General features: G+C 35.6%; 1 protein-coding gene and 1 long non-coding RNA gene across 2 annotated transcripts; both read left to right on the top strand.

Moving 5' to 3' along the window:
• The first annotated feature begins 145 nt into the window (after window positions 1-145).
• LOC129277412 (vesicle-trafficking protein SEC22b-like) lies at window positions 146-15785 on the top strand. The gene is made up of 5 exons (XM_064109974.1): window positions 146-797; window positions 9716-9831; window positions 10659-10819; window positions 12055-12201; window positions 12869-15785. The coding sequence occupies exons 1-5, from the start codon at window positions 723-725 to the stop codon at window positions 13018-13020; spliced, it is 651 nt and encodes a 216-aa protein (XP_063966044.1). The 5' UTR covers window positions 146-722; the 3' UTR covers window positions 13021-15785.
• LOC135156756 (uncharacterized) lies at window positions 1105-3219 on the top strand. The gene is made up of 3 exons (XR_010295784.1): window positions 1105-1301; window positions 2144-2451; window positions 3015-3219. It is a non-coding gene; the product is annotated as an uncharacterized LOC135156756 (long non-coding RNA).
• Window positions 15786-16720: the final 935 nt, after the last annotated feature.

Genomic DNA, 16720 nt, shown 5'->3' with positions numbered 1-16720 from the left:
CTTTTTAATTTGAAACTTAAAAGTCTAAAAATATTATTTTTAAACTATTTTTTTTGATAAAAATAAAAAAAATCATTGACCCGTATTTTATTTTTAATACTTGGAAATACGATTCTTAAATTGATATTTTATTCATTACCACTCTCTCTTACCTTTTTCCTCTTCGGATTTCATGGTCAATACCAGACGTCATAGTATTATAAAATTCAATAAAACTGCACGTTATAAGTGTTTTACTTCGTCTATGATTGTATTATTTATTTTTTAATTGAAGATCTTCCAAAATAGTTGCGTTCTCTAAATTAAATCTTTGAGAAATGCAATTTATGCATTCGAAATTGATAATTCATCTTCAAAGTTTCTGCTGTGCGTTTTGAGATAAGGCTAATTTTGTGGTACACGTATGAATCTCTTTTTAGATCCTATACCACCCTGGAATTTCGATTTCAATTGAATTTCAGGTATACCATTTGGTTATCTTGCTATATTCGACACATTTCTCAAGGTTTTAACGAAGCAGTAAGAGAAGAGCTATCCACGCTCATCGGGAATCGACGTGCTGAGAGCTTAGAAGATCTCTGTATAACCTAGTTCAGCATCACTAGCTCCACGTATTGATTTTGCTGTAGGCAAACCTGAGGAACAGTTGCACTTGCAGTTGTCTTGTTGACCAGTCCATCCATCCATTCCTTTCTCTTTTTCATCATAAACAATTTCTCAAGATGGTTTTGATGACGATGATAGCCCGTGTCGCTGACGGGCTGCCCTTAGCAGCCTCGATGCAGGAGGATGAACAAGTAAGTTTATCTAGAATACTCATTAGAGAAAGAAAACCAAACAAATTGCATAAGTAAAAAAAAATAATAATAAAAGTACCGGTAAGTCAAAACGAGCCAGTGCAGTGTCCGTCAGTCTCCCCCTCTTTTGTTTGTGTCTGTGTGTGTGTGAGGGGGGGGGGGTGTTAATGTTATTTTGAATATGCAAACTAGTCAGTTTTGACTATTTGTTGCCATGCCTTGTATAGGCACGGCCGTAGTCACTAGATGGCGCTGTCGCGGAAGTGCTCAAAATTTGTACGCAAGCTTCGTTCGCATGTCAATCATTGCAATCGCATAGCGATGCGATATCGTCAAAATTAAGCCCCTGTTAGCGCGGATGTGTATGATATTTTCTCTTTGTGATTGTCCTCCCGTGCGATGAAAAATATGTCATCGTATTGCACAGGACTTTCGCGAGCTACCGATACCATTTTCGTGCCCCAAATTCCATGAAATCTTCCGAAAATAAACATGAAAGTGTCGGTAAGTCGAAAATGTCTTGAGTTGCTTTCAATTCTTACCTTATTTAGTTGTATTTCTTGTAAAATGGGTCTCGAAGGGTTCCGGATTTTCCGTTGATTGTGAAACTTGAGTTGATTTCCTTTCTGTGTATTGCAGTGAAATTGCAGCGCGGGGAATCGCAAGGGCTGGGGAAGCCCTTCTCAGTGAGGTTTGCAAGCTGAGCTGTCCTTGAATTTGGTCGAATTTCGAGCCATTTTAATCGCGCGCGGGATGATAAATTTACATCATAATAGAGATTAAGATTACGTCACGTACGTGCGTACATGTGATACACACAGAAATGAAATTGAACTTGAATCACACGGAATCACAGTCAAGAAATGCTTTGTTTTCTTCGTTTGCTGAATGATTTCCTGAATTTAAAATCATGAATAAACACCAGAGTAATGACATGAATAAGATAATCATGGTCATATTTGAGAAATAACTAAATATTTTCTGAAAACGAGTGAAGATGATGGGGCAGTGATGTGCATGCACTGGAAAATGAACATTCACTGTCAGTGTCAGTGCCGTGGTGTCAGTGTTTTACTGCCAATACTGGCTTTACTTTTGCCAACTACCGGTAGATTAAAAACTCATTTATTGATATGTTTATTGCAATTTTTGAATAAATGGTAATACAAAGTGGGAAAAAAAAGATAAATGAAGATAAAAATAATTTTGACTAAAAACTTGTCATGCCATCACCCCCCCCTAAAAAAAAATACCCACTATCTTGAATGACTCAGGTAATTTAATTTGTATTGAAAAAAATAAACAATTGTATTTATGCATTTTATATTTCTGATTCTTTCTGCCAGAATACCAGATGCCATCATGAATAACCTCACCACCAGGTTGAACTCCTAAACATCTTGATGATGACTATCTCCCGAGATATATCTTGCCTTCTTGAGATTGGAAGTTTTAAGTTCAAGTCAGAGCGACCTAAGGCCCTACTACCAAGAAGAATCCAGATTTACATAAAAACAAATCCCACGAAAGATACAAACTGATTTTACTATTAATGTGTAGTGTGTGTGTGAGACACTGTTTGTGTTTATTTTGATGAGGATCTCCTGTCTCTTTTTATTATTTCATTGACTGAATGAATGATCAATACCTAAAAGTGAGAACTGATTTTTGAGGAGAGTAGATAAGTGTATGGTTTTGAGTGAATTTGAGTAACTTTTGTTTTTATTACCGGTATTTTTTTCATCATTATTATTATTTTGCCTTTTATTACATATTTTCAGTTTATTTAACATTAAGTTTAAGTAACCAAACTTGATCAAAGTGTTCAATTTTTGGGATAGAATTTTGTAATTTCATTTATCAGGTAATAAAACTGAGTTTGGTAAATCTAAAAAAGGACACTAAAAATATGAACACTTGGAGATGCTCACTAAGATGAGGAAAAAACATGAAAGGAACTGGAACTTAAGTGGATGTTATAGCATGCCTTTCGAAGATCTCCAAGCACCTGGAATCATAGGCGGTGGAAGTGGGGGGGGGGGGACGTATCCCACTAAATTTTAGGTGGGGAGGGGACGACCCCCCCCCCCTCAATTTTTTGTTGATAACCTTTTTTTTTTTTTTTTTTTTGGCTTGTCAATTTTCACTTTTGTTTCCTGTGTCCCCCCCCCCCTAAGATTTTTGGTCACTATTTTTTTTTTTTTTTTTGTCAAAAAGTTTTGGCGGTTCCCCCCTAAAATTTTTGGCTTCCGCCGCCAATGCCAGGAATGATGATGTTCAACTGAGAGTCGCTGAAGTGGAACTTGTTGCAGAGAATGATTATTCCAGGACAAGTTAGATGATATTACCCAGCCCATACATCACAACAATGGAAGGGAGACAATATACCCCTGTACTACGTGAAGTATCATATTATCTTCAGGTTGGTTTGGAAAGTAATAATAGTCCTCTAGTCAATATTAACGTCTGTCCAACATAATGGTACTATCGAGCAATTTGGGGGTTCAATCACAAACAGCAAAAGTTTAGTAAATTGACACTAGTAAGATAATTAAACAAATATAATACAGCCAAACTGTCTGACCCCTTACTTGACTACTGACTTAACTACTTATTAAAAAATGACAAGTGATGCTTAGGCCCTTTGTAACCATTGTATTGGGCAGACTTTGAAGCAGATGACTAGAATTCATACTTTCATGAAGATGAAGGAAGATCAAAAGAATTATTACAATTTAGCAAATATGAAATTAGAACACTGTCATGGTTATAAAAAATAATGAATTTCTATCAAGTAAAATGACAATACAATGTAAGAAATAATTGCAATCAAGTAATTTCATTTGCAAAAGATATTTTCCATAATTTAATAACCAAATTTCTCAAGATAATATTCTTCTGCACAGAAGTGTATGACACGCTCAGTGTAAATCATGCTGTTTACAAATCTCTAGGAAACCTTTTTTTTCAAAATGAAAATACATGTAAACTTAATAAAAACCAGGGGTGGATCCAGGATTTATCCTGGGGGGGGGGGCACATTTTCATGATGAAAATTTGTCAAGCAAAAAAAGGACCTTGCTTTCCGGGGGGGGGGGGGGCATACTTTGGTGAAAATGGCATATTTTCATTACAAATCTCGACTGAGGCTCTCTAAGGGGGGGGGGGGTGAGCCAGATGTGCCCTCCCCCAGATCCACCAGTGATAAAAATCAACATATGTGAAAGATGGCATACGTACCTTATACTGAATTGGTAAATTCAATGCATATGTCTACAAAATGAAACTGACATGTTTGAATAAATTGCTTATTTTTGTTTCTAGAAAGAATTCATTAATAACAGCTTAGAGTTATTGAGAAAACATCAGGCAAACATAACATTCTGATATGCAATAACTAAATCTGTTTTAAATATGCTTTGTTTATGTCAAAGGCTTTATCGAAATAAGATTATGCTATAATTTATAAATTACTGCATTTTGGAGCCCATTAAAATTCAAAATGAATCATATAGGGCAGTGCCACACCTTATTCACTAAAATAAAGGAGGGGTGCAGCTGAAAAATCTCATCAGCAGGGGCAATAATTTTCACCGCCATTTCAATAGTACTATTAGATATCCTGAAAACACATAATTAAAATAAAATTAACTTTCTCTCAGGAAGTGCCCCTGTATACTATTACAGCCCTTGACCAGTATATTCTCTCAAGAGGTTCAATAATTCCTTCTCTTCCCTTAATTGTAGAGTCGGTTCGGGTGCGAATGTGTCTGAAAAAAACGATAAGCCAAAAAAAAAAGATCATTAGTAAAAATTGTAGAGTGAACAGAACATATCATTTTAAAAAAATGACAAGCAAAAACAAAGATTGATCTGGCATTGGAAAATAAAAGGAAATTAATGAACACCCCCCCCCCCCCGCTTCAACATTTTTTGTTGTTTGCTTCTCCTGCTTACAACTTTATAACTTTACCTGATACACCTTTCAAAACTTTTGGCTCCATTATCATGACTTTGCCACTGTTCAAGTATTATTTATTTGAAACCAATGCTAAGACTATAAGGTGAAATGAAATTATATAAAGAAAAAAAAATTCACAAAGTATAACATCATAATGATGTAGGTCATGTTGAAATTAGACCCTGGACTGGACTCAAAATTAGATCAAGTGTAGTGTAGACCAAATGTAAATTACACAAAGTGTAGACCAAATGGCAATTTAAAAAAATTAGACCAACTGGACATTTCGCAAAATGAGGATTAGACCAAGTGTAGACCAAATGGGTTTAGCCCATTTGGCATTAGACTAAATGAGAAGTGGGCAAACTGCATGTAGACCAAACGAATATATACATATTTCACACTGTGGAACTGCATGATATAAAGCCAATTTTATGTACCGGTATTTGACAAAGTAAAAAAATTGTATTTGTAATTATGTAGGTTATGATGAAATTAGACCAACTGGACATTTCGCTAAATGAGAATTAGACCAAGTGTAGTGTAGACCAAATGGCAATTAGACTAAATGACAAGTGGGCAAACTGCATGTAGACCAAATGAACATACACCATGTACACATATTTCACACTTGGGACTGATAAAGAGAGCCGTAGCAGACGACGGAGATGCGTACATGATCTGCGTCCGCAAATAACGTGCACGCATGTATGTACTAACATGAAAAACAGCATATGGGACGATCTTACAAAAAATTGCACATGCGGGGCTATTGGAGAGTCACAGCAGATGACGGCTAGCAGACGCCGATGGGCGCGCGCATTTAGCGAGCACATCGTGATCGTTTTAACTATCGATAGTACGTACAGTGTATTAAAAAGGTACCGCGATGTCTATGGCTTTTTCGGACCATGTTGGTGCTATGAATTTCCTTTTTTTTACAGTTTAAATGAATTTTACGTAAGTTTTAAGTGGTTTCACATGATAAATTAGATATTAAGGAATATTTTGATATCATTCTCTCGACAACAAACACATTTTGAAATTCTTGTTGTCCTGCCTACCTTGTAAATTTGATTTCTTTTTTTTCCCCCAAAACAGAATAATTTCTTTGTTGAATCTATTTCTTTGTTGAATCTATGGGGAAGAGGGGGTAGAAATAATGGAATCTTGACTTGGCTTGAACACAATTGATCAGTGGATACAGAAAGGAAGGAAGAAAAAAGGAAGAAAAGAAAGAATAAGAATGAAACAGAAAGAAGGAAAACTAGAATGATAAAGAAATTAAGGAAAGGGAGAAAGGATGGAAGACGAGGGAGAAAGAAACAATAAAAAACTAGATTTTAATTCGTCATGCGGACGAATTAGGTGGTCTGTCCTTATTCTCGCCATCATGATCACTACTACCATGTTCAAGCAGATCAATATGATCTTCATGATGACAACGGAATGTTCATTATGGATGGAATACTTGTGAAAGACGGGAGATGATAAAGCACTGTGAAAAGGGTCTCTTTGATATATGAAAATACATGTGATATGAAAAAAGTAATTATAATCTGTTTAATCTTGCTAAATTTTAACTTTCATACCTTTTAAATACCAAAAAGGATCATGTACGAGGTGGTAAAAAGAAAAAAAAAATCATGTTGTTCACCCCAGGACTCGAACCTGCGCCCCGAGAACGCAAGTCAAGTGCGTTATCCATTGAGCCACGATATTCCCCATAGAGATTACACGTTCCCATAGAGATTACACGTAAGCAAATTTGAGAATTGCAAATCCAATTTTGCAAGCGAAAAACGGGCATGATCCCGGCATCTGATAAAAAAATGGAGGGCACACTTCCGAAAGCTGAGAATCTCAGCTACAACATATTCAAAGCTCAGAGATAACTGATAAAAGAAAATGGAGATATAGCTCACGAAATAGAGGAATGTTGAATCTAGTTTTGAGAAAAAGTCATGTCCCATAGAGATTACACGCAAAATGAGGAAAAATGACATGCCTCTTTTCATCGTAATTTTACACCATGATGCGTTTTTCAAAATGAAAATTCATGGTAACTGACGAGAAAGAGTACATTCTAAACTACAACATATCGAAATCTGGGCGAAAAATGATCAATATTCACGGAGTTATGATCAAATTTGCATAAATTTGATGACGTCATTTTTGAAAAAATGAAATTTTCAGTTTAGGCGCAATTTTGATGACGTCATGATCAAATTGAGGGACAATGGTGACATGAAATCAAATCTACAACTCATACTCTATCGATATATGAAAAAAAAAATTGGGGTCAACGGACTATTTAAAGAGCTACAGTGAATTTTCAATAGACATGTTTTTGCCCATATATGGCCTGTAGTGAGAGCTCGCGCGCACACGTGCTGCAAAGTTTAACGGGTGATAATTTCGTTATTACTTGTCGTAGAAGGTTGATCAAGGTATCAAATTGTTCAGAATTATATTATCGGTGCATTGATATAAAAAAATTTGGCGATTCTATGTTGGAAGATGCAATTATGCGCGAAAACGCGTGCGCATGTGCGTGCGCGCGTTTTTTTGCAAAATGCTTAAAATGGCCTGAAACGTATGGAAAATTAATTTGGAACGAATTTGAGCATTTTAAAATTTTAATGCGCGCGTACGTGCGCGTCGAGGTGCGCGCGCGGAATTTGATGAAATTTTTAGTTGACCGTTGACCTGAAGTTGATGTATACCAAATATAGTTGATTTTTGATGACTCGTTATCGAGATATGATAATGACCTGATTTTTGTCTCGCCTGCATAGCAGAGCGAGACTATAGGCGCCGCTTTTCCGACGGCGACGGCGGCGGCGGCGTCAACATCAAATCTTAACCTAAGGTTAAGTTTTTGAAATGACATCATAACTTAGAAAGTATATGGACCTAGTTCATGAAACTTGGACATAAGGTTAATCAAGTATTACTGAACATCCTGCCTGAGTTTCAGGTCACATGACCAAGGTCAAAGGTCATTTAGGGTCAATGAACTTAGACCATGTTGGGAAAATTATTTTCAAAATCTTAACTGAAGGTTAAGTTTTTGAAATGACATCATAACTTAAAAAGTATATGGACCTAGTTCATGAAACTTGGGCATAAGGTTAATCAAGTATTAGTGAACATCCTGCTCGAGTTTCAGGTCACGTGACCAAGGTCAAAGGTCATTTAGGGTCAATGAACTTTGGTCAAGTTGGGGGCATTTGTTGAATTACTATCATAACTTTGAAAATTTATGGATCTAGTCCATGAAACTTGGACATAAGGTTAATCAAGTATTAGTGAACATCCTGCCTGAGTTTCAGGTCACATGACCAAGGTCAAAGGTCATTTAGGGTCAATGAACTTTGACCAAGTTGGGGATATTTGTTGAATACCATCATAACTTTGAAAATTTATGGATTTAGTTCATGAAACTTGGACATTAGGTTAATCAAGTACCACTGAATATCCTGTGTGAGTTTCAGGTCACATGACCATGGTCAATGGTCATTTAAGGTCAATGAACTTTGGCCGTGTTGGGCGTATATGTTAAATTACCATCCTGACTCTGAAAGTTTATGGATCTAGTTCATAAAACTTGGACATAAGAGTAATCAAGTATCACTGAACATCCTGTACGAGTTTCAGGTCACATGACCATGGTCAAAGGTCATTAAAGGTCAATGAACTTTGGCCGTGTTGGGGGTATTTGTTGAATTACCATCCTAACTCTGAAAGTTTATGGATCTACATGTAGTTCATAAAACTTGGGATATAAGAGTAATCAAGCTTCACTGAACATCCCCTGTGAGTTTCAGGTCACAAAACCAAGTCAAAGGTCAGTTAAGGTCAATAAACTTAGGCCATGTTGGGGTAATTGTTGAAGTGCCATCATAACTTTGAAAGTTTATGGATAGAGAATGAATGAAATGTGGACATGGGTGTAGTTGACAAGTCTTAAGTCACCGTTCAAATGTCATCTATGGTCAATGAACGTGGTATTATATCATTATATGAATGGTGTTTTTGTGAATGATTATTTTATAGTAGTTTTCAAAGTTAGCACTGCTGCTATGTTAAATTGCGTAATGCAGGCGAGACTGCCAGAGGCGTTCCACTTGTTACAAAATGGCGCCTGGATGACGTCACGATGACATAATGACCTTGAAAAAGTTGATTTAGCTTGAAATCATAGGGCTTGATGACTGACAGAAATTTGAAGGAAATTGACCATGTCGATTTCGAGTGAACGTGTGTACAAAAAAGTGTACGGAAGAAATAAAAATAAATAAAGAAATAAATAAAGAAAGAAAATTTTGGCGAAATCAAGAGGTGATCTGTCATCGACAGACCACCTAAAAATAAAGAGAGGAAGAAAGAAATTGAAAAAAACATTAAAGACCCTGGCTAGACCCAAAAGTGAAATTGACAAACCAGATAAGAGTACAAATTCACTATTTAAACACAACCATTGAACACGGATTTTCACCACTTGTCTGCTGAGTATTGTGTTTGAGCATAGCTCCACTTATAGGGCTTTGTTTGAAAAAAATAACTTTGTTGTGATTATTGGTACACTGAGAAACTGGATCATTCTTTTTGTTGCTTTTCAGAATTTTATTTTCTTAATTTCTATCACATTGAAACTGAAAGATTTTCGTGCATGCTTAAATTGATGACACAGCTTTGAACTAATTTTCCATTTGTCAATTTAACTTTTTGCTCTGGTTGTGAAGATGGGGGGAGGGGGGGGGCTATGAATTCCAATGAGCCAATTTGTGTAACAACCTCACATTAATGAGTAAAACTAATATTTTTAAGCGTCTTCATCTTCGAGGCATTGAAGTTGAACAATAGTAGGCCTACATAGTAGGAAATCTGCAAGATGTGAAAAGTGATTGTTGCATGTAGTTTCATTTGAAATGTTCCTTTGACCTCAATACAGGCAGGCCGGAGTTTGCAGGAGTACCAAACCCAAGCCAAGATGCTTTTCAGAAATCTCAAGCTCAATGAGTCATCCCCAACAAGGTTTACCATTGAATCAGGACCCATGTTCTTCCAGTAAGTGTAATCATCTAATCATCATTCTAAAAAATACAAGAAAATAATTCTACCTTCCATTGCCAAAAGGAAGAAACCAAGAATTTAGACAAAGTCCGCCCTGACATATTACTTTCTTTTTTTTTAAGGGGGGGGGGGTGGATTAGGTGGGTATGAGCAGAAAAAAAGGAGAAGCATAATGATGATAAACCAAGATTTGATGAAAATTCATTAAAGAATAACATTTGGATTGTTTTTCAAATTTGTAATTCAATTTAAAGTATCATGAACCATTGAAATATTGTGATTTTACAGTTGTGCTAAAAATTTATTGAACCCCACCACAAAATGCACTCCGTCATGCTGAGTGATGAATGTAGATAACACTACATTGTCCAGCAAGCCCAGACAAGCAAACTTTATTTACTGTAATATTTTATCACCTGACTTCACAATTAAATATCTAAAACATGGCAGAACTTGAACACTTTAAATATGTTCATTATTTGGTGGGGTTCACTAAGTTTTGAACTCCACTGTAGGTGATTTAGTGATGGGGGAAGCAGAAAAGGTGCTTGCATGAGACATCACAACTTTGAAAAAAAAATCCTTTACTATGCTATTCTTAATTTCTCTGCTAGACAGTTGGCAAATGGACGTCGGGGGGGGGGGGGGGGGGGGGCTTCTCCTTTGATTACATGTACATATTTTCATAATTTTCCTATTTACCAGAAGCATATCACACATCCTTATAGTGCTATGTGCATGAACCTTGACATTTATAATTTGAATAATTGCAAATTTAACCATACTGGTAATTAAAAAAACATAATAATTTTCTTTAAAAGCTATTTGATCCAGACTGGGATCTGCTACTTGACTCTCTGTGAGAAATCTTTCTCCAAGAAGCTTGCATTCAACTATTTAGAAGAGCTTCATCAGGAGTTTTATTCACAGCACGGCAAGAGAGTAGCCACAATTACCAGACCTTACTCATTCATTGAATTTGGTAAGTAGCAGGATTGAAGTGGATTTTAACAGTGGTAATGGATTGATCTGTGTGAAAAACATAGAAAAATGGAATGGTGAACTTTGTCTAGAATTGCTGATTATGTGAGTCAATATAGTAATGACTACAGACTCTAGCATTACCTTTTCACAGGGATAGACACCTGGGTCCCGTAACACAAAGGTTAGCGATTAATCGTACGCTTGATTTTTACGATTGATTGTACATTGTAGTCGATGGAATCAGTCATAGAAAAATGTTCTACAATCATTGCTAAGCTTTGTGTTATGGGCCCCTGGTATTTGAAAATGAAAAAATAGAATGGTGAACTTTATTGGAAGTCCACAATTTGAATCTTGAGTTGCCAATTATGTGAGTCAATATAGTAATGACTACTGTATGTTAGCACCACCTTTTCTTTGGAAATAGACATTATCTCGACCCCGTAACACAAAGCTTAGCGATGAATAGCAAATATGAAAGAACACTACTGATTGGTTCCTGGTTGGTATTTTGAACTAAATGTGCGTGTAACATTGATCTCGATTGGTCAGTCCATTTAGCAATTGATCGCTAATCTGTGTGTGTTACAAAGCCTAGTATTTAAAAAATCTACACTCCCTTTTCAGGCCTTGAATTTCAATGTCTTAGGTCAAGGCCACACTTTCATATTACTGCACAATTAAGAAAAATATACTTGGCACAAAAAATCTCGTAAGCCCATTATAGGGACATTGGGGCCAATCAACAGGCTTGTTCATTAAGAATTACACAACAGAAAGCAAAATCTTCTGTACTATGGTAAAGGCCATCCCAAGCACAGCCTTGATGGTCTTTGATTTAGAGATGAATGTCATTTGTGATAATACAATAACCATAAAAGTGTCTCTGTATATGAATAAGAAATATATGTCAAAGGATTTGGAAGAAATTGTGTGGTTACTGAAAAATAAGCAAAATAAACATGGCATTTGAGCCATATGTCGTGCCTTTTTTCTGATCAATAATGATATACTGTCCTGCCTGATTTATCTGTGTTTGAGGTCTTCAATGTGATTTTTTTTCAGCTTACATTGATTTCACAAAGTTTAGTTTATGTTAACCAAATCTATGGTGATCTAGTGACAATTTACCTTTGTTTTATAGACTTTCTCATGGAATAATTGTTTACTGCAACTACTGTCATTTATCTTTAAGCCCTGCATTTCCAATTTTTGTTGTTGTTTGATCTGCAGACACGTTTATACAGAAGACAAAGAAGTCATACACGGATACACGGACTAGACGGAACCTTGCAAATATCAACACAGAACTACAAGATGTACAGAAGATCATGGTACAGAATATTGATGATGTCATGAAGAGGGGCGTTGGTCTCGAAGGTCAGTATAGAGAGTAGAGGTCAGAAGTCATGGGGTACTTATATTTGTGGTTGTGAACACACACAAATTCACAACCACAAATTCCATGCTCTTTTGAAATGTTCAAAACAAATTATTGTATATTGTATACATGATGCATTTGACCTTTCCAAACATGCTAAATACTATGAAATGCCAGATTCCTTAGCTTACTGATATATGAATTATTCATTGGTACACGTTTGTTTTCTTTTATTATTATTACTTGTTTTACTTTTAATAAACTATTTGTCTTAATTGATATTGCCCCAATATGTGCATTTCAAAAAATTATGTGTCCTCCCACACTCCCTTTTTCTGCTTCGTGAAAACTTGCCTGTCCTATTATTAACAACAGAGGAAGTTAGCATGCATGCACGAGAGAGTGAGGTTGGGGGGAGGAGGGAGGGAGGGGGTCCTGAAGAGAAGAGATGATGAAAAGGCAACAATGGAGTCACAGTCACGGAAGGTTGTAGAAAAGAGATTTATATTCAGTGCAATTAACAAAATTGTACCTCATACAGTGAAAACTAGACATAACGAAATTCGTAGCATTGAATTAAAACACAAAGTATTATTTTCAATTTGAGTCAGTGTTATGAGTGAGATTATGTTTGTAATGAGAGAATAATTTGACTTTTTCCTACAGAGCTGGACAACAAGGCTAGCAATCTTTCTACGATATCCAAGAAATACAGACAAGATGCCAAAGCACTCAACCTCAGATCAAGGAATGCCAAAATAGCTGCCATCTTAGTCATCATATTCCTTGTTTCCCTTGCACTATACTTCTGGTGGTGATTTTGATTACTTTTTATTTCACATGTATGGACAATAATCATCTTAAAACTCACTGTAAATTGGAACATTCCTGTAAATAGTATAAATAAATTATATTAATATCCTCGCTATACCGTACTTCTAATTTACATGTAGATTAAGAAATTGTTAAGAATGGAACGTGATCTTTTCTTACACCGTTTTCAGTTTCACGAAGTAGCCCTTTTTTCTCAATTTAATGTGAGAACTAAAGTTCTGCATTTGTGTGTTTATTGTTATTATTATTGACTGGAATGATGGCTTTGTGTTGAGTGCCCGCCTCATGAAGGAGATGATGTGGGTTCAATTGCCAGCCGAGTCATCTAGACGGTGATCAGTAGTTAGATTGGAGAAGGAAAGACCTGGTCAATGAAACATTTATTTTTATTAACTACTTTAGCCCTTTTCAATATGCATCATACACTTTACAGTATACATCGTCTTGACTTATTTTATATTTTACAAAGTATCAATTTTCGTCCTTACTTTTTACAATAAAGTTGCAAAGTATAAGATTATGCATGAAAATTTATAAATACAAACATATATTTAATATCTTTAATACAACCCTAATACATATAACAGTGAAGGGTATACATGTAATGAGAACAAAGGGTATCAGTTTTTTTTATTGAATAATCTTATTATAATCTTGCAAGCAAAAGGGCAACTTTGTGAAAATGTTAACCTTTATTAATAAGATGTTTATTATGAAGTTGGAAAGTATGGGTTGGATAATAACATGTGGTATGCATGTAAAATGGCATATAAAACCATGTATTCGTATCAATTCAATCAAATTTAATTTAGTTTATTTTTGTTATAACACTATTCTTCTTGATTTGATTTTAATTGATTTCATTTTATTTGGGACACATTTCAGTAACAAAAGTATACAAGTGTAATAGTTTATCAACTTAACATATTGTATCACAAGAGATATGGGCCCCGTCTTACAAATAGTTTCGATTGATCCAATCAACCTCATTCAGCTATATGGAAATCCATCAATGTCATAATTTCTACTACAGGAAATTTGCACAATATCCTTTGTAAATAGAAAGAAGCACACTGAATTTTCAAGAAAACAATGAATGTATAAATCTACATCATATCTGGAAAATATTTTGAACAAATATGCATTTTAGAGGTTGATGTTGCTGGCTTTCCATAGTTGTGGTTGATCGGATCAGTCGCAACTCTTTGTAAGACGGGGCCCTGATCTTCATGGGTAGGTCAATTTCAATGCAAAATCGAATGCTGTTTGTTGTTACTGAATTATGTGCAAGGGAAAAGCAAGCTAAGGATTTTTTGTTGTGGCATGTGCCTGTAACCTTTGCCACAAAAATGCTGTGGAAATTACAAACTGAGTCAGAATTCCATGATATGAGCCTAGTCCTGGGGCTCATCTTTCTGAATGTGACGTTAAAGGTCGGTCCCCAGACGGATAAATGGAGCATTGTGGCCCAGTGGATTACTATCAGGACTGTAAAAGAGAGAGTAGGGAGTTCAAATCCCACCCATGGCGTTATTTTCTTCGGAAAGAAATTGATCCACATTGTTGCACGAAACCCAGGTGAGGTGCATGTAAATGGGTACCTGGCAGGAATTCATTCATTGAAACACTGAGCGTGTAACAGTAGCTCTGCTAAAGCCAGGGTAATTATGCTACATTTTTTGCAGAGAAACTTAACTCTTATAAAGAAGTATTACGCACTATATAAGTAAGCATGATTAATTATTGAATTATTATTTCATTGCTCTGAGCGCTGCTGAATAAATGGTAGCTTGGGCTAAAGCCGGGGTAATAATACTTCCTCTTTGTATCCTAGGGCAAAACACTTAAAAAATAAAGAGTGTCAATGGAAACTAAAAACAAACAGGGGGAAGCATTAATAGGGCTCAATGCATACATTATTGTGATGTCACAATTCTTCTTATCAATCTCTTTTTAATTTTCAAGTAATTTCATTTGAACCTCATTGCTTGTTTTTACGATACATGAAATGCCTTTTTAGTTTATGCTGGGCAATGTTTGTGCCCTTATGAAATTAGCATCTCAAGTATATTATCGCACTGTGCTTGTATGATTGCATTTATTGCTGATTTACTTGCAGCAACATTTCTGAGTATAAATCTGATATATTGCTCAAAGGGCAATTTTGATGTAATTATTACATCTCATTTGCAGATACTTGTATTTGATTTAAATTTTGAAGGTACTCTTGAAATATCTAATAGATTTATTTTTCTGATCCATGTTATTGAAAGTAATTTGGTAAATTGTTAGCCTTCGTAATCTTATTGAATTTTCATTAGTTTAAAACTGAACAGAATTATGGGATATTAAGTTTGAATGGTTATAGGTCACAAGGGGTATGTATAGATTGATGTAGCAATAATAAGGTTGCTTTGCTCACCTGTATGAAAATGTATTTTTGGTAAGATTTAACTTACAATCTAAGAAATACCATTCGGAAGGGAGAAATGACTGTTGCTGCAGGATATAGTTGCAAAAAAAAATCAGAAAATTGATATTAGATGCAGAAAGGTTATATCTTGCCAATATATTTTGGCAAGCCTTAATTCTTTTGTACCACTTCCAGGATATAAATTAGTTCATTTTGCTGCTGCAAGTTAACAATAAAGAATGTAAAAGTTTAGGCAATATGCCTTACTTTGGATACTTGTATTTAAATAAATTGCAACAGCTTGTAAATTCAAGCCAATTGAATATAAATGAAAAAGAAGTTCTGCCAGTTGTTACCTTTTTTATAAGTTTTTGAAACTGAAAACTTTGGTGAGTACAGGTAATTTTTTCTGAGTCTAATTTCTTGGTGCCCCCAGAAATCTGTTTGATTTCAGAAAAAATAGAAATTAGAATCAGAAGAGGAACATAATGTTTGCATAATTTGGTCTAAAGATTGTTTTGAATTGGGCAGTTATTTGACTTTCAGTTATACTTAACCTGATATGAGACAGGGGGAGGTGAGGAGGGACTTGATGGATCAGGTGCATCCTCTCATAGCAACCCTCCTCTTCTTTTGAACTTTATCTTTTCAAAGCAACCATCACAAACTCAAAAGCCCTTCTTAAAATATTCCCTCATACCAAACCTCCTCTTCTCTTGCACTTCTTCCATATCTTCTTTGGCCGTCCCCTCCTCCCTGAAACAACAATCACAAAGTCAAAAGCCACCCTTATTAAAAGCATGCCAGCCTTCTTACCTCCGCACATGCACATACCAACTTTCCTCCAATTGTCCAATGCATCTTCTAAACTGAACATCTGCATAAAGTCATTTATCTACTTCCTATCAAATTTCACCACACATTGCTTTCACTCTCACTGTACTATCTCTTAAATTCCCTACCGTGTTTTCTCTCAAATACCACGTCTTGTCCTGATCTAGCATCTCACACAAGTCTAATATACCATTCCTTCCATCTTGAAATAAATTTCACCTGTGTTACAGCTATTCACATTCCCTAAACTTTATCCACCCAGCATTGCCCTACCATCAAAGCTATGTACATCTCATCCATCACCCACACTTATCCTGTCTTTCTGGTATGAGCAACTCCTTATCCAATTCCATCCGACCCCAGCACACTTTACCTCCTGATCTACCATCCTTCCAATTTTTTTCGAGCATCTTTACACACAAAATATCTTTGACTAG

The sequence above is a fragment of the Lytechinus pictus genome, chromosome 15 (genome assembly GCF_037042905.1).
Source record: "Lytechinus pictus isolate F3 Inbred chromosome 15, Lp3.0, whole genome shotgun sequence".
Lineage (NCBI taxonomy): Eukaryota > Metazoa > Echinodermata > Echinoidea > Temnopleuroida > Toxopneustidae > Lytechinus > Lytechinus pictus.
Note: the sequence above shows the minus strand (reverse complement) of the source record. Positions and strands in the feature narration are given on the sequence as shown.